Source organism: Bombina bombina, chromosome 5, assembly GCF_027579735.1.
Source record: "Bombina bombina isolate aBomBom1 chromosome 5, aBomBom1.pri, whole genome shotgun sequence".
NCBI classification, from domain to species: domain Eukaryota; kingdom Metazoa; phylum Chordata; class Amphibia; order Anura; family Bombinatoridae; genus Bombina; species Bombina bombina.
This window is the reverse complement of record NC_069503.1, coordinates 756,887,331-756,906,248: the sequence shown is the minus strand read 5'-3', so window position 1 is coordinate 756,906,248 and position 18,918 is coordinate 756,887,331. Positions and strand designations below refer to the sequence as shown.

Below are 18,918 nucleotides of genomic sequence, written 5' to 3'. Positions count from 1 at the left end.
ATGTCTATTTATGGTTTGTACTATTATCTTGTTTACTTTCATAAAGAATATTTATTAAATTTCTATCTAGGGTCACATCAAAATTTTAGTATTCTTATGGTTTGCTTGTCAATAAATGCTTTTTTTCATGACATTTAATATTCTGCAATGGTTGTTTCTCATCTGATATGCTCCAATTTTAATCTTAATTATTTTTTTCTTTCCAGTAAATGAAATCATACGAAATGACCTCTCAACTAACAACAATGTCCATTCTTAGCTTTGGCAAAAACTGGACTTATGTAAATTGGTTGGCTCCTTTCCACTGAGGTTTGAAGATGTGCAACGAATCAACTCAATGTAACTGAGAATAATAATCTGCCTTCAATAACTGAAGTCCAAACCTCTGATAAAGCAGATGGATTCTTCAGAATCAATAGATTAGCAGATCTTTCATCTCAAGGAAAAGCAAGAAATTAATTGTATGAATTTTTTATGTTTTGTGGAATATAAATGAAATACTTGACAAAAGCAGATGGCATGAACCATGAACGATCCTTTTGGCACAACTGGATGCTGGAAGTGCCTTACATGTTCATATTTGTGGCATTAGGATTTTCCAAGAAGCTTTCTGTTTGCTACCAAAATAGTATTTTCGGTGCAAGGAACTAAAGAGCAACTCCATCCATAACTGGCTGTAATACGAACAAATTTGCTGTATGAAGTAAAATTAAAAGATCAAAAGAAATACATTATACCTAACCTGCTGAACACTTTGAATGCTGCAAATACATTTCTACTGCCTTAATCTCTGCTCCTCAAAAAAAGAAAAATAAATAAAATATGTATAATTTCATCTCTATGCTGTATCTGATGTGCGTTAAACAATCTCTCCACTCATTATTAGCATGATGGAATTTGGAACTAGACAAACGACAAAAGCACAATCCTGCTGTAAAACACTTTATCGAACATAACTACATTGTTTTTTAAATAATCTGCAGTAAAATAAACACATAAGCACAGATATGTGCATGCATGATGAAATATTATCACATTTTAGCAATAAATTCAGTAAGCATCCAAAAAACCTAAACATTTGTTTTTTACAAAACCATTAACCCATAATGCACATTGTAACACAAATGTTCTGACACTCTAATAAGCTCATATCTGACAGATTTTTGTTTTTAAATAGAAAAACATGTGTTTGTCACAAATTTATAATAAGTATGCACAGTAATCAGCTTTCAAAATACAAACAAATAGCTTTTTTTAAATAATAGTATTACAGCTGACTTTTCTCATTTCCATCTAATGAGTTATCTGTTTATTGTACCTAAAAAAAGGTATATTGTAAGTGTCCTCTTGTTTTGTACAGGAACGTAAGACATTTAGATAGACAAGAAGTGTTATGTTAAAAGCACGAAATAATTAAAACTTTAAACTGTAAATAGACAAAAAGATTGTAAATATTTGTTTGGTTCCAAAATTGCTATTCCACAAAAGCCTTATATTTCTACGCTTCACTTAGGGAAATGTTACCAAAAACAACTTCTGATAAAGCAGTGCTATATAATATGTGTCCATCTTATCATTAAGAGTATAGTCCAGGTATAGAATATGAACCTGGTCATTGGCTATTGTATAATTAGCAGCTTGGTATATCACTAGTTCTTCATGTAACCAAATTAGCATGGTCAAATTCCAACTGAAATGTAGGAAATGTTGTGCCTTAGTAATTAATGCCCTCTTCTGGAAACATGCCTGAATTACATACTGATTGTAAGATAACTTGCTCAAGTAAATATATGCTGTGTATAATGTCTTAATGTTTAAGCCATATTTAATATTTGCACATTACTGTGATAATATAAATAGGCAACATGGCTTTATGTACAAACCATGCTATTAGTTATTGTTATAACTTTTTATGTCTCAAATGTAACCAACAATGTTTACCCGTTATATAGCACTATAGACTTTGCATGATGTCTGTATAATAGAGGAGTAAGTAGAAAATTCAGAGCCTCTCAAAAACAAAATGTGCCGGCGATCCCTGAAAAATATCAAATAAAGCAATATTTTCGAGACAATAATGAGTGTTTTAATTATCCTCAAAAATATTACTTATGGATTTGTACAAATGTTATGGTAAATTTGTGTAAACTGATATTGAAACTAGGGTTGCCACCCAGCCAGTATTTTACCGATATGGACAGTTTTTTTTAAGGTTCAAGTCAAAGTTGGAAATAAAGATTAAAGGGACATTCCGGTCAAAATTTAAATGCACATAGATGAGTTACATCTTTGAATAGAAACATATTTGCAATATACTATACAAACAAAAAGGAATTGGCGCACATCAATTTTCAAAAGCACAACATAATTTTTTGAACTGCTGCAAAAAAATTGCCTGCAAACAACATCAAGAGACAACTATTCTTTTTTAAATAATATTGGGATCTTAGTTACACAATATGGCCATATTTTGCTTAGCCAGTCACCACTTACAAGGTGCCCCAATTAGACTGGTCCTAACACTACTTTGCCACAGAGGGCTGAATCATTCCTGCTTTTACTCTCCATAATAGAATGAGACTCCCTGGCTTTTTATTCACAACTATTACATTGCCATGAGCACACCTGAGCTTGGGTGGGGTGCTTAAACCAATGGGAGATGGTCAGTCTCCCTAATTACTTTTAAGTACAAATACAAAATTTGTTTTTTTAGCACACCTTACAACATTTATATACAACATCTGTGAGTGCTGCCATATACTATATGTATTAGCGAAAATGCTTCTAATAACAGTTATCACTGTTTTAGTGTTAACATTTTTCTATGTACAAGCATTTTTAATACTGCAACTGATTAGAGCACCAGTGGGGCTTGTATTATGTCAGCAATTAACAAATTGAGTCATTAACAGATGATACAAGCACAATAGGCTCTCTGAGCAGGTGCAGTGTTTAAAATGCTGGTGCACAGTGCATACTTAAATACGCTTTTAAAACCGATATAGCTCTTATTAGAAGTGTTTTTACTAATACATGTATATTACAAAAATCTTTCTATTTAAAACTGAAATGCATCCACATGGACTCCAATTTTGGTCTAAATGTCCCTTTAAATAGAGAAATAAAGATGCTATCATGGTCAAATTTCTCCGTCTGTTCGCATCTTATTATAAACCAATGATCAGCTTTAGTTCCTGAATTAGGCTGTATAATTATAAATGCAAATGTGTGCTAATGGGTCTGGTACATATTTTTCCCCAGGAAAGGTGGCAACGCTAATTGAAACCAACAATAAGTTTTGTGAACAACTCATTCCAAGTGCTAACTGATAAAAGTAACTCATCTTTAAAATGCTACAATAGAATAAACACTTATACAGAATATATATGTGCGAGTGTTGTATATATGTGTGTGTGTGCGGAATCTGTTGGCGCTCTACAAATACATGATAATAATAATAATATTAATATATTATTTTTTTTTCCAGCATAGGAACATGTACTTTAAAAATAAAAGGAACACGTTTTAGACTAACACTTTTAGATGCAACAAAGTACAGATATGTTCCTTTAATTTAGTCCTTATATATCTATATGAGCAGAACTTTATACGGTCATGCTAGTCAAATTTAAACACAATTTAATTTAAAATTGAAATTCGTTTGAAATGTAGCTCCTTTCCATGAGAGCATATTGAGGTACCCTTAGGATTGTGCACAAGTTTTGAGCACTAAATAGCAACAGAGCATGGAGCAATATTAGACAGGCAACCTACATAGGGAAGCTTTACAGTGCCTCTTTATGGTAAAACTCTGGTAAATAAACTATATAGCTGTTTAATAAAGAACACAACTTGAGAGTGAAGCCATCTAGCATTAAAAAGGAGACATCCAAACATTTCTGCAATAGCAGTAAGTGGAGGCAAAGTTGTCTGTATGTTTCCTGTTGTCACTCAGCACTGGCTGGTGCAACTAAAGCTCCCTCTACAGGTTGCTTTATAATATTACTACAGTCACTGTTGCTGTAGAAATCACATGTGCACAATCCTGATCCTACCTTACGCCTAGATTTAGAGTTTGGCGGTAGCCGTCAAAACCAGCGTTAGAGGCTCCTAACGCTGGTTTTTACCACCCGCTGGTATTTGGAGTCAGTCAGGAAAGGGTCTAACGCTCACTTTCCAGCCGCGACTTTTCCATACCGCAGATCCCCTTACGTCAATTGCGTATCCTATCTTTTCAATGGGATCTTTCTAACGCCGGTATTTAGAGTCGTGGCTTTAAGTGAGCATTAGAAATCTAACGACAAAACTCCAGCCGCAGCAAAAAGTCAGGAGTTAAGAGCTTTCTGGGCTAACGCCGGTTCATAAAGCTCTTAACTACTGTGCTCTAAAGTACACTAACACCCATAAACTACCTATGTACCCCTAAACCGAGGCCCCCCCACATCGCTGCCACTCGATTAAATTTTTTTAACCCCTAATCTGCCGACCGCACACCGCCGCCAGCTACGTTATACTTATGTACCCCTAATCTGCTGCCCCTAACACCGCCGACCCCTATATTATATTTATTAACCCCTAATCTGCCCCCTCAACGTCGCCGACACCTACCTACACTTATTAACCCCTAATCTGCCGACAGGACCTCACCGCTACTATAATAAAGTTATTAACCCCTAATCCGCCTCACTCCCGCCTCAATAACCCTATAATAAATAGTATTAACCCCTAATCTGCCCTCCCTAACCTCACCGACACCTAACTTCAAGTATTAACCCCTAATCTGCCGACCGGACCTCACCGCTACTATAATAAATGTATTAACCCCTAAAGCTAAGTCTAACCCTAACACCCCCCTAAGTTAAATATAATTTAAATCTAACTAAATAAATTAACTCTTATTTAGGATTAATATTTATTTTACAGGCAACTTTGTAATTATTTTAACCAGGTACAATAGCTATTAAATAGTTATTTACTATTTAATAGCTACCTAGTTAAAATAATTACAAAATTACCTGTAAAATAAATCCTAACCTATTAAATTAAATTAAACCTAACACTACACTATCAATAAATTAATTAAATAAAATACCTACAAATAAATACTATTAAATAAACTAACTAAAGTACAAAAAATAAAAAAAGAACTAAGTTACAAAAAATAAAAAAATATTTACAAACATTAGAAAAATATTACAACAATTTTAATTACACCTACTCTAAGCCCCCTAATAAAATAGCAAAGCCCCCAAAATAAAAAAATGCCCTACCCTATTCTAAAATTAAAAGAGAAAAGCTCTTTTACCTTACCAGCCCTTAAAAGGGCCCTTTGCGGGGCATGCCCCAAAGAATTCAGCTCTTTTGCCTGTAAAAAAAAACATACAATACCCCCCAACATTACAACCCACCACCCACATACCCCTAATCTAACCCAAACCCCCCTTAAATAAACCTAACACTAAGCCCCTGAAGATCTCCCTACCTTGTCTTCACCACGCCGGGTTCACCGATCCATCCACCGAAGTCTTGATCCAAGCCTCCGAAATCTTCATCCAAGCCCAAGCGGGGGCTGAAGAGTGACGTCCATCCTCCGGCTGAAGTCTGGATCCAAGCAGCGGTTAAAGAATTCCATCTTCGGGCAGAAGTCTTCATCCTATCCGGGCAGAAGAGTCGATCCGGACCGGCAAACATCTTCATCCAAGCCGCATCTTCTATGTTCTTCCATCCGATGACGACCGGCTCCATCTTGAAGACCTCCAGCGCGGATCCATCCTCTTCTTCCGACGACTAGACGACGAATGAAGGTTCCTTTAAGGAACGTCATCCAAGATGGCATCCCTCGAATTCCGATTGGCTGATAGGATTCTATCAGCCAATCGGAATTAAGGTAGGAAAATTCTGATTGGCTGATGGAATCAGTCAATCAGAATCAAGTTCAATCCGATTGGCTGATCCGATCAGCCAATCAGATTGAGCTCGCATTCTATTGGCTGATCGGAACAGCCAATAGAATGCGAGCTCAATCTGATTGGCTGATTGGATCAGCCAATCGGATTGAACCTGAATCTGATTGGCTGATTCCATCAGCCAATCAAAATTTTCCTACCTTAATTCCGATTGGCTGATAGAATCCTATCAGCCAATCGGAATTCGAGGGACGCCATCTTGGATGACGTCCCTTAAAGGAACCTTCATTCGTCGTCTAGTCGTCGGAAGAAGAGAATGGATCCGTGCTGGAGGTCTTGAAGATCAGCCGCTCGTCATCGGATGGGGTATGCCCCGCAAATGGCCCTTTTAAGGGCTGGTAAGGTAAAAGAGCTTTTCTATTTTAATTTTAGAATAGGGTAGGGCATTTTTTTATTTTGGGGGGCTTTGTTATTTTATTAGGGGGCTTAGAGTAGGTGTAATTAGTTTAAAATTGTTGTAATATTTTTCTAATGTTTGTAAATATTTTTTTATTTTTTGTAACTTAGTTCTTTTTTATTTTTTGTACTTTAGTTAGTTTATTTAATTGTATTTAATTGTAGGTATTTTATTTAATTAATTTATTGATAGTGTAGTGTTAGGTTTAATTGTAGATAATTGTAGGTATTTTATTTAATTAATTTATTGCTAGTGTAGTGTTAGGTTTATTTGTAACTTAGGTTAGGATTTATTTTACAGGTAATTTTGTAATTATTTTAACTAGGTAGCTATTAAATAGTTACTAACTATTTAATAGCTATTGTATCTGGTTAAAATAAATACAAAGTTGCCTGTAAAATAAATATAAATCCTAAAATAGCTACAATATAATTATAATTTATATTGTAGCTATATTAGGGATTATTTTACAGGTAAGTATTTAGCTTTAAATAGGAATAATTTATTTAATAAGAGTTAATTTATTTCGTTAGAATAAAATTATATTTAATTTAGGGGGGTGTTAGGGTTATGGTTAGACTTAGCTTTAGGGGTTAATACATTTATTAGAGTAGCGGCGAGGTCCGGTCGGCAGATTAGGGGTCAATAATTGAAGTTAGGTGTCGGCGATGTTAGGGAGGGCAGATTAGGGGTTAATACTATTTCTTATAGGATTATTGAGGCGGGAGTGAGGCGGATTAGGGGTTAATAACTTTATTATAGTAGCGGTGAGGTCCGGTCGGCAGATTAGGGGTTGATAATTGTAGGTAGCTGGCGGCGACGTTGTGGGGGGCAGATTATGGGTTAATAAATATAATATAGGGGTCGGCGGTGTTAGGGGCAGCAGATTAGGGGTACATAGCTGTAATGTAGGTTGCGGCGGTGTACGGAGCGGCAGATTAGGGGTTAATAATAATATGCAGGGGTCAGCAATAGCGGGGGCCGCAGATTAGGGGTTAATAAGTGTAAGGTTAGGGGTATTTAGACTCGGGGTACATGTTAGGGTGTTAGGTGCAGACTTAGGAAGTGTTTCCCTATAGGAAACAATGGGGCTGCGTTAAAAGCTGAACGCTGCTTTTTTGCAGTTGTTAGGTTTTTTTTCAGCTCAAACTGTCCCATTGTTTCCTATGGGGGAATCGTGCATGAGCACGTTTTTCAAGCTGGCTGCGTCCGTAAGCATCGCTGGTATTGAGAGTTGCAGTGGCGGTAAATTATGCTCTACGCTCCCTTTTTGGAGCCTAACGCACTGAAAACGCAGCCATTCTGTGAACTCTAAATACCAGCGGAAAAACAAAGCATGCGTTAGCTACGCGGGTCGTTACCGACAAAACTCTAAATCTAGCCGTATGAATGTTGTCATTGAAAAGAGTTAAGTTCCTACAAAAAAGACCAAGAGAAAGAGGTACATTTGATAACAGATCTACATGGCAAAGTTAAAAAAAAAAATCCTGAAAGTTTAATTTTGGCTTTCATATTCCTTCATATCCATTTTAAAGTTATATGTTAATGAAAGGACCTTATTTAAACTGCACAACTCAATTATATATGCAAATGCTGAGCAAGGGAAACAAGAGGTATTTAGGTCATTGACGTTCTCTAATCAGCTATTAAAGGGACATGAAATCCAACATTTGTCTTTCATAATTCAGAGCATGCAATTTCAAAAAGAGTTTCCAATTTACTTCTATTGTCAAATTTACTTCATTCTCATGGTATTCTTTGTTGAACAGAATAACTAGGTAGGTACCATGCAGATCTGTAGAGTACTGTATGGCAGTAAGCACTTCTGCCTTCTAGTATTGATACCATAAAGCTCTCTAAGCATGTACAAAGCCAACCTACCTACATCTCAACAAAGGAACAAAGGATACCAACAAATTATATATATTTTTATTTTACACATTATCGAAATCATGAAAGAAAAAAATCCACTGTGGTCATGTACTGACCATCCTGGATCATAGGTAGGATTGTCCGAATAGTTTCCATTTTGAACGATGGAACTCTGAGGAATTTGTTTAAGATCTTTAGATCCAAAATTGGTCTGAAGGTTCCCTCTTTTTTGGGAACCACAAACAGATTTGAATAAAATCCCTGTCCTTGTTCCATCTGTGGAACTGCATGGATCACTCCCATTATTAGGAGGTCTTGCACACAGCGTAAGAATGCCTCTTTCTTTATCTGGTTTACAGATAATCTCGAAAGGTGAAATCTCCCTTGTGGGGGGGAAGCTTTGAAGTCCAGAAGATATCCCTGAGATATGATCTCCAACGCCCAGGGATCCTGAACATCTCTTGCCCACGCCTGGGCGAAGAGAGAAAGTCTGCCCCCTACTAGATCCGTTCCCGGATAGGGGGCCGTTCCTTCATGCTGTCTTAGAGGCAGCAGCAGGCTTTCTGGCCTGCTTGCCTTTGCTCCAGGCCTGGTTAGATTTCCAGGCCGGCTTGGATTGTTCAAAAGTTCCCTCTTGTTTTGTAGCAGAGGATGTTGATGCTGCACCTGCCTTGAAGTTTCGAAAGGCACGAAAATTAGACTGTTTGGCCCTTGATTTGGCCCTGTCCTGTGGAAGGGTATGACCCTTACATCCAGTAATGTCAGCAATAATTTCCTTCAAACCAGGCCCGAATAGGGTCTGCCCCTTGAAGGGAATGTTAAGTAATTTAGACTTTGAAGTCACGTCAGCTGACCAAGATTTAAGCCATAGCGCCCTACACGCCTGGATGGCGAATCCAGAATTCTTAGCCGTTAGTTTAGTCAAATGAACAATGGCATCAGAAACAAAAGAATTAGCTAGCTTAAGTGTTCTAAGCTTGTCAAGTATTTCAGTCAATGGAGTAGCTGTCTGAAAGGCCTCTTCCAGAGACTCAAACCAGAACGCCGCAGCAGCAGTGACAGGAGCAATGCATGCAAGGGGCTGCAGGATAAAACCTTGTTGAATAAACATTTTCTTAAGGGAACCTTCTCATTTTTTATCCATTGGATCTGAAAAAGCACAACTGTCCTCGACAGGGATAGTGGTATGCTTTGCTAAAGTAGAAACTGCTCCCTCCACCTTAGGGACCATCTGCCATAAGTCCCGTGTGGTGGCGTCTATTGGAAACATTTTTCTAAAAATAGGAGGGGGGAAAATGGCACACCGGGTCTGTCCCACTCCTTAGTAATAATTTCTGTAAACCTTTTAGGTATTGGAAAAACGTCAGTACACACCGGCACTGCGTAGTATTTATCCAGTCTACACAATTTCTCTGGCACTGCAATTGTGTCACAGTCATTCAGAGCAGCTAAAACCTCTCCAAGCAACACCCGGAGGTTCTCAAGCTTAAATTTAAAAGTAGACATATCTGAATCAGGTTTCCCCGAGTCAGAGACGTCACCCACAGACTGAAGCTCTTCCTCAGCTTCTGCATATTGTGACGCAGTATCAGACATGGGCCTTAAAACATCTGCGCGCTCTGTATTACGTCTAACCCCAGAGCTATCGCGCTTTCCTCTGAATTCAGGCAGTCTGGCTAATACCGCTGACAGGGTATTATCCATGATTGCAGCCATGTCCTGCAAAGTAATCGCTATGGGCGTCTTTGATGTACTTGGCGCCATTTTAGCGTGAGTCCCTTGAGCGGGAGTCAAAGGGTCCGACACGTGGGGAGAGTTAGTCGGCATAACTTCCCCCTCGTCAGAATCCTCTGGTGATAATTATTTTAAAGATAACAGCTGATCTTTATTGTTTAAAGTGAAATCAATACATTTAGTACACATTCTCCTATGGGGTTCCACCATGGCTTTTAAACATAATGAACAAGGAGTTTCCTCTATGTCAGACATGTTTATACAGACTAGCAATGAGACTAGCAAGCTTGGAAAACACTTTAAATCAAATTAACAAGCAATATAAAAAAAAACGTTACTGTGCCTTTAAGAGAAACAAATTTTGCCAAAATTTGAAATAACAGTGAAAAAAGGCAGTTAAACTAACAAAATTTTTACAGTGTATGTAACAAGTTAGCAGAGCATTGCACCCACTTGCAAATGGATGATTAACCCCTTAATACAAAAAACAGATTAACAAAACGAAAAATATGTTTTTTAAACAGTCATAACAATTGCCACAGCTCCTACTTTTGCAGCCTTTTGAGCCCTTCAGAGATGTCCTATAGCATGCAGGGGACGTCTGAGGGAAGCTGAATGTCACAGTTTGTAATTTTAACTGCACCAACTGTAACTTTTATACTATAACAGTGGAAAGCCTCAGGAAACTGTTTCTAGGCAAAAATAAAGCCAGCCATGTGGAAAAAACTAGGCCCCAATAAGTTTTATCACCAAAGCATATATAAAAATGATTAAACATGTCAGCAAACATTTTATATTGCACATTAATCAGAGTATATACCTCTGATAGCATGCCTGATACTAGTCGCTATTAAATCACTGTATTTAGGCTTTAACTTACATTAATCCGGTATCAGCAGCATTTTCTAGCAAATTCCATCCCACAAGTAATGGATGATCCGTGGACTGGATACACCTAACAAGAGAAAAAGAATCCGTTTCATGTCACTTTAAAAAATTGTTTTGGATGAAGCCTGATCCCTTGCATTACACAGATATCATTAGCAGATTATTTTATGATGCTTTGGAACATACTTGGGACATAGATTAGAAAAAGCTAATAAATAATATAGATATTTAGCTTATTAGCCTCATAGGGATGCTTGGGTTAGAACCTGTAACTAAAGATTACTGATAACAGCAGAATCTCTCATATTCCGGCTGTAATCATTGTTACTTGCTATCTAAACTTCTGTTAATTAATATTACATACTTAGATTAACAGCTAGGTTTATATAACAAAAATATATATTTTTTTAATGATTGGTATTAGATCCCTTTTAGAATAGGAGAACATCATAATCATGTACTCATTACTGTAATGACCTCCATGAATCCATACACATTAAAAGGACATGGAACTGAAATGTATCCCTTCATGATTCAGATAGAACATACCATTTTAAACAACTTTCCAATTCACTTCTTTGATCAAATTTGCTCCAATCTCTTGTTATCCTTTTGTTGAAGGAGCAGAAATGCATTACTGGGAGCTAACTGAATACATTGGGTGAGCCAATGACAAGAGGCATATATGTGCAGCCACCAATGATCAGCTAGCTCCCAGTAATATGATACAACCCTTGAGCCTACTAAGCTGATTTTCAACCAAACATACGTAAATGATATAGTTGTTTAAAATTGCATCATGCAAGTTTAATTTTGACTTTTCTGTCTCATTAACTGAAAACACATTTCTAATAAACTAATACAAACAAAATGAAGCCCACTTCTGTGTATGTTGGTCAGTGTAGAAAAACATTGAAAATGTCAGGAAGGATATTGCTTAATTGAGGAATTTGAATATTTAAGTGTATTGCATTAGTACTGATTTGCTTATTAGTCATGTAAATAAAAGAGATTTCTAAGCTGGAATGACTAAGGGCCTATAGTAGCTGTTTGTTCCTATGGACCCTGTGATGAAAGAAGAAAGGTCTTTTTAATAAGAGGCTGGAATCCATGTGTTTATTTGCTTCTGTGGAGGATTTGGCAGTCTAATTCCGTGCCCAATTGCAGAAAGGTGTGCTGTTGATAAGCAGCTGGAATGACTGCAAGTATTTCAGGCAAATATCAATAATAACAATTAATAAATACAAATAATGTGCCTTAAGTGCATACTTTATTTACCTTTTTTCTTTTATAAATATTAGTAAATTATCCAATTTTTAAATTTTGTTTTACATATTTCACTTTTTAAAACTTGTATGTTTAGTAAATTGGTTAATGTACAAGGGTTATTCCATCAATAACCATAGTTTATTTCCTGTAAATCAATACAAACTTTATTTATCTATGTTCACATAACTATAATTTAATTCAGCCTATTCCAACCAAATTAGAAGAACCTGAAGATTTCAGTCAAAAATGCTGTTATCCATCCACTCTGAGTTAAAAAGGACTTCCATTCATCTGAATATATATATTGTGTTAAGGTTCTAGTCACTTTTTATTGATTGATTTTGTTTTGCAAATTAGTAGAGCCATACAAGTGTCTCACTTGACTTTTCAAGGTTCTTTCAGTCCAATAGAAAACTAAGTTACAATGTTGTTTCTGTTTTTTTTTTATTATTATTAAAATATATTAGTAAAATTAGAATCCACATGGATGCATTTCAGTTATGAATTGAAGCATATTTGTAACATAAATAAATAAACGCTATAGCTGTTTCAGAAGTGTATTTGAGTATGTACCGTGCACCAGCATTTTAAACACAGCACTTGCTCATTGAGCCTAAGATGCTTGTACCATCTGGTAATGACTGTTAATTGCTAGAATGATACAATGATGCAAGCCCCACTGGCTCTCTGAGCAGCTGTATTATTTAAAATGTTGGTGCACTTAAAATATCTAGCTATGCTTCACATGCACGTGCAGAAAAAAATGTTAACACTAAAACAGTAATAACTTTTACTAGAAGCATCTTTGCAAATTCATGTATATTGTTTGTATTCAAAGATGTAGTTCATCTATGTTCATTTACATTTTGACCGGAATGTCCTTTTAACTTCACCAATGCTTTGAATTGAGATAATTCAACAATGGTATGCCAGTCTATTAGAAAACACTCTCTTGAGCATATTTTCCAAAATAAATAAATGGTGGATATATACAATTTAACAAATATGAACTTTCGAAAACCTATGAAGTTCTAGAACTGCCTCTGATTTACCTTCTAATTAAAAAAAGTCATTTTTAGTTTTAAAAAATATATCAATATGGCTTAAGGCACACTTTAATTTTTTAAAACTTCCAATTTAAATAGGAACGTGAGAAAGTTAATTAACAAGGGATAGTCTAGTCAAAATTAAACTTTCATGATTCAGATAGGGCATACAATTTTAAACAACAATCCAATTTACTTTTATCATCAAATTTGCTTTGTTCTCTTGGTATTCTTTGTTGAAAGCTAAACCTAGGTATGCTCATATGCTAATTTCTACGCCATTGAAGGTCGCCTCTTATCTCGATGCACTGTGATAGTTTTTCACAGCGTTAGTTCATGTGTGCCATATAAATAACATTGTGCTCATGCCCATTTAGTTATATATGAGTCGGCACTGATTGGCTAAATAACTGAGATAAGGGGCAATCTGCAAAGGCTTAGATACAAGGTAATCACAAAGGTAAAAAGTGTATTAATATAACGGTGTTGGTTATGAAAAACTGTGAATTGGGTAGAAAAGGGATTATCTAACTTTTTAAAGAATACACATTTTCAAGTAGACTGTCCCTTAAATTATTGCAATTAAGTGTTTGGACCTATAAAAAATTAATTGTAGAATTACACAAAATTATATTTAATTACTCTTGTGCACCATGAATTGTTAAGCCAGCCATAAACCAATGCAGAATTATTGAGCCTGTTTTTACTTTTCACTTTGACTGCACAACCTTTTTGCTATCATGAAGGTCTGTAAAGGTATTTTTTGTTTTTGTGTGTAATCAGATTTTCCTGTTATATCATGCATATGATTAGTTATATACCACAGTCCAGATTTATTTTGGCTTTTAAAGTTACAAAACGTTACAGGACTATTTTTGTGAGAGAGATGCTCAGTTTGAATGTTATTCACACAACTAAAGTGAGGGATGATGTAATTTATTTTTTTATATCCAAATATTACAGACCTATCATAGTGTGAATGAGTCACAAAACAACTGCAACTGTTGTAACATGGCTCTTGTACTCAAAAAAACAAAATAATCAAGAACTACAGAACACATAGTCTGCAGTTTCAAAAAAGCACAAATGTGATCATAATTCATATAATGACATGTAACTATTCTATTTAAACAAGGTAAAGGGAAAGGAGCCCATGGTATATTTAGATGGAGTGCCTGATAGGCAATTGTTTCAGTCCTAAGTGAGCTATGATATGAAAATCAAAAGGGAGTAGTATACCTGTCAACATACAGCATATGCATTAGTTATAGTGGCAATATATGAAAGCAAGGAGCAACAGTTATAATTGTAATTCAATTGCAAAAAAATGTGTGGTAGTATAGTATCTGTGTGGTGTGTACCTCATTTTTGTGTGTGTGCATGTAGTATTTGTGTATATGGTATGTATAACGTGAGTATGTCTAGTGTGTTTGTAGTATTTGTGTAATGTGTGTGTAGTGTTTGAGTTGTGTATAGTTTGTGTGTGCTTAGTGTTTGTTTGACTTATACATGCTATGGGAAACCACAGCTAGTGTTTACTGCTTTTCAGGTTTCAGATTGGAGTTCGGCCCCTTAGTTTGGGAGTCAGTACAAACCAGAAAATTTAAGTTTATCAGTTTAGTAATTTATTTTATATAAGATAGAAAAATTTGACATATTTTAATATCATAAATTTTAGATAAAGCTACAGCAAAAACTTCTAATGGTTACTTACTATTTAAATTCTAAAACAAAACAAATTATACCTGTTGAACACAACCCATGTCAGGCTCCTAAGTGTGACAAGAGCTGCGCTGTACTCACAAGAGGTCGAGTGCCGCAGCGAGCTAAGATCTGCTCTGTCTGAAAGGCTGGGACTGGCAGACGCACTAAGGGATGGAGGGTTGTTGTAGCAGGAGCCAGGGGCTGTGCTAGTTAGGGTCGGATTAGCATTGCCGGCTCTCTGGATGTTCTTTATATATTGCCTGGATTCGTTTAAGGAAGCTGTGTGCTAAGTTTGGCCCTTTTATATTATTGCTTCTTGGAAGTGATCTGGCCTGGTTTCTGGTGCCAAGCCTGAATGGTAGGTGTTAAAAGGTAATCTCAGACTCCCAATCAGTGTTTGGTATTTTGCCATGTAGACTGAGGTATTCTTGTTTCTGCAAACAGACAGGATCCACAGCGTGCGGCAGCATCAGAACCGCAAAATCAAGGTAAAGGTCATCCAATTGTAGGCAAGCAAAGCGGTCGATCACAAATGCCACAAATACAGAAAGTGCAGGCACTGCTCAGTGTGATGTCAATAAAAACAATCCTTATTAAGACTTCATAAAAAACAGTCCATCAAATAGGCAGACTAACAGACATGAAGGTAATGGCCTGAGGCATTTGTGCCCCTGGTGGCACTTAATTATAGGCTTATCCTACCAGGGGGCGCGAAATGCGTCATGCCATTACCTTCATATCTGTTAGTCTGCCTATCTGATGGACTGTTTTTATGAAGTCTTAATAAAGGATTGTTTTTATTTACATCACACTGAGCAGTGCCTGCACTTTTCTGTATTTGTGGCATTCTAGTTTCTGGCCTGTTCCTCCGACCCTGACCTCTGCAAACTTTTTGGCTGATCCATCTATTGTGATACACTATCTATGGGCTGATTTACTTACGTGTGAACTTTGGAACTGTTTCCTTTACTTTTGCACTTGTCTTGTTCTAATGTTCTGGCACTTAGTTTTGGATGGCACTTCTGGTTTTGATTCCTGGCCTGTTTATGGATTGCCCTTCTGCTACCCTGACTGACTCCTGCTAGCCATCTTCTGTTTAACTGGTTCCAGACATTAAATCAGGTAATCTCTTAATTACCTTATATAATAACAAAGCCCAGATGGATCCAGAAGAGATGGTGAATATTATTACAAGTAGCTTCAAACAAAATTTGGAAAACAGCACACTTTTCTTCTCCGGGGCACGGAATGACAGACTTGCCAGGTCCTCTTATCCAGAAAATAACGCAATTATTCCAGCCTCCAACTTGGCAAAAAATACCTTTATTTTTTACATTGGGTCAAAAGAAACAAAATTAAGAAATAGGAAATGGACTAGCGCCTACTTAATTACCCTTGTAGCCTGAGGGACGGTGATGCCTAGTAACCACCAATAGAAATCGCAGTAAAAAATGGTAATCCCCCAAGCGCCTACCCAACTGGAGGCAAAGGGATTTAGCAGCGAAAAGACAATGTTAAAAATAAAATCACTTGTTTAATATAACCTTATATATATATAAAAATAATAAGTATAATAATCATGGATCCATGAAATAATACAATAATATAAAAATATAAAAACAATGAATTGCACAATATTACAATACTAAAATAGTGGTAATTATAAAACCAGAAATTCAAAGTCACATTCAATGAGAATGAATGGTGGATTAGGACTTGGGCCCATCCAAAAGTGAACAGAGATAAATGAAATAGCAAAGTTTGGGTGAGTATATCCAAAAATAGTCAATTCCAGTAACAATTTAAATATGGTCAGTGTCCAAAAAAATATACAATCTGTGCGTGAAATTAAATCCTTTAAAAACAGTGATCAAAAATGTCTTAAAGAAATCCAGTTAGTGAATGTATAGTGCTAGTGCAAAAAATATAAAAAATAATAAATGAAAAAATTCAAACACACTTCTGTGAAAAATGATGCTGTGAAAAAATGACAAAGAAATGCAAAAATATAAAAATGTCAACCGGATTCTATTAAGTCAAGTGTTGCTTGCAGTCAGTCCCAAAGTGTTGCTATATCCGTGAGTGTGTGGGATGGAGAGATGTTGGGCCCACAGATAGGTGAACCAGAGTGGCAAAAAACGATATGTAAACCAGAGTGGCAGAAAACGATATCCACCTAAAAATATAAAAGTATATAGTGCAGATAACTTACAAACAATAGTGCATAAATTAAATTAGGCTTACCAATACTCAGTCTACGCGTTTCGGCCCTTCCTAGGCCTTTATCAAGACTGGTGTATTGGATTACCTGGTAGCCTTATATTGTTATGTTCTGTAAAGTTATGTGGTAGAACAGGTGGTAAATAAGTTTAGGTACCTAGTATCCGCTATAGTAGGACCACTCAGCCTCACACCAAACCTTGGATTCACACAGATTTAACTTACAGGAATCCGGTTTTGCTCATTGAACTGAGGGTCACTACTGCAGGGTACAGAGTGAAAACGGAGCTGTCACGCAACCAGGTTACAGGATGCCTGTATTTCAACAGATAGGAGGAGTATCTATAGATAGAGTAGGTAGTTAATCAACTAATTACTTAGTGATTAAATGATATAGCTGACACATATACAAAGAAGACAGGAAGTGAAATGGAATGTAATACAAACAGATGTAGTACAAAGAGATATTGTAATTAGGCCAAAATGTATTTGTTAGGAATTCAGAACTTCAGGGAATATCATATGTAGTTAGAATGATATTTTGGATTATGTTATCAGATATAGATTATGCAAGGATAGGATAGTAACAAACGATAAGACACATAGGCCTAGATTTAGAGTTCGGCGGTAGCCGTCAAAACCAGCGTTAGAGGCTCCTAACGCTGGTTTTGGCCGCCCGCTGGTATTTGGAGTCAGTGATTAAAGGGTCTAACGCTCACTTTTCAGCCGCGACTTTTCCATACCGCAGATCCCCCTACGCCATTTGCGTAGCCTATCTTTTCAATGGGATCTTTCTAACGCTGGTATTTAGAGTCGTTTCTGCAGTGAGCGTTAGAGCTCTAACGACAAGATTCCAGCCGCCTGAAAATAGCAGGAGTTAAGAGCTTTCTGGCTAACGCCGGTTTATAAAGCTCTTAACTACTGTACCCTAAAGTACACTAACACCCATAAACTACCTATGTACCCCTAAACCGAGGTCCCCCCACATCGCCGACACTCGATTAAAATTTTTAACCCCTAATCTGCCGACCGCCACCTACGTTATACTTATGTACCCCTAATCAGCTGCCCCTAACCCCGCCGACCCCTATATTATATTTATTAACCCCTAACTTGCCCCCCACAACGTCGCCGCAAGCTACTTAAAATAATTAACCCCTAATCTTCCTACCGCAAATCGCCGCCACCTACGTTATCCCTATGTACCCCTAATCTGCTGCCCCTAACATCGCCGACCCCTATGTTATATTTATTAACCCCTAATCTGCCCCCCACAACGTTGCCGACACCTGCCTACACTTATTAACCCCTAATCTGCCGAGCGGACCTGAGCGCTACTATAATAAATGTATTAACCCCTAATCCGCCTCACTAACCCTATCATAAATAGTATTAACCCCTAATCTGCCCTCCCTAACATCGCCGACACCTAACTTCAATTATTAACCCCTAATCTGCCGACCGGAGCTCACCGCTATTCTAATAAATGTATTAACCCCTAAAGCTAAGTCTAACCCTAACACTAACACCCCCCTAACTTAAATATAATTTACATCTAACGAAATAAATTAACTCTTATTAAATAAATTAATCCTATTTAAAGCTAAATACTTACCTGTAAAATAAATCCTAATATAGCTACAATATAAATTACATTTATATTATAGCTATTTTAGGATTAATATTTATTTTACAGGCAACTTTGTAATTATTTTAACCAGGTACAATAGCTATTAAATAGTTAAGAACTATTTAATAGTTACCTAGTTAAAATAATTACAAATTTACCTGTAAAATAAATCCTAACCTAAGTTACAATTAA

The 18,918-nt window shown here is 36.5% G+C and overlaps 1 protein-coding gene across 7 annotated transcripts in view; it reads left to right on the top strand.

Annotated features, from left to right (window-relative positions):
• The window catches only part of NFATC1 (nuclear factor of activated T cells 1), a 351,303-nt gene extending 349,225 nt beyond the window's left edge, over nucleotides 1–2,078 (top strand). For all 7 annotated transcript variants that reach the window (XM_053714840.1, XM_053714839.1, XM_053714836.1 and 4 more), the window contains one exon: nucleotides 207–2,078. In XM_053714840.1, coding sequence (XP_053570815.1) covers nucleotides 207–259 — 53 coding nt within the window. In that variant the 3' untranslated portion in view covers nucleotides 260–2,078. The remainder of the gene's footprint in view (nucleotides 1–206) is intronic.
• Nucleotides 2,079–18,918: the final 16,840 nt, after the last annotated feature.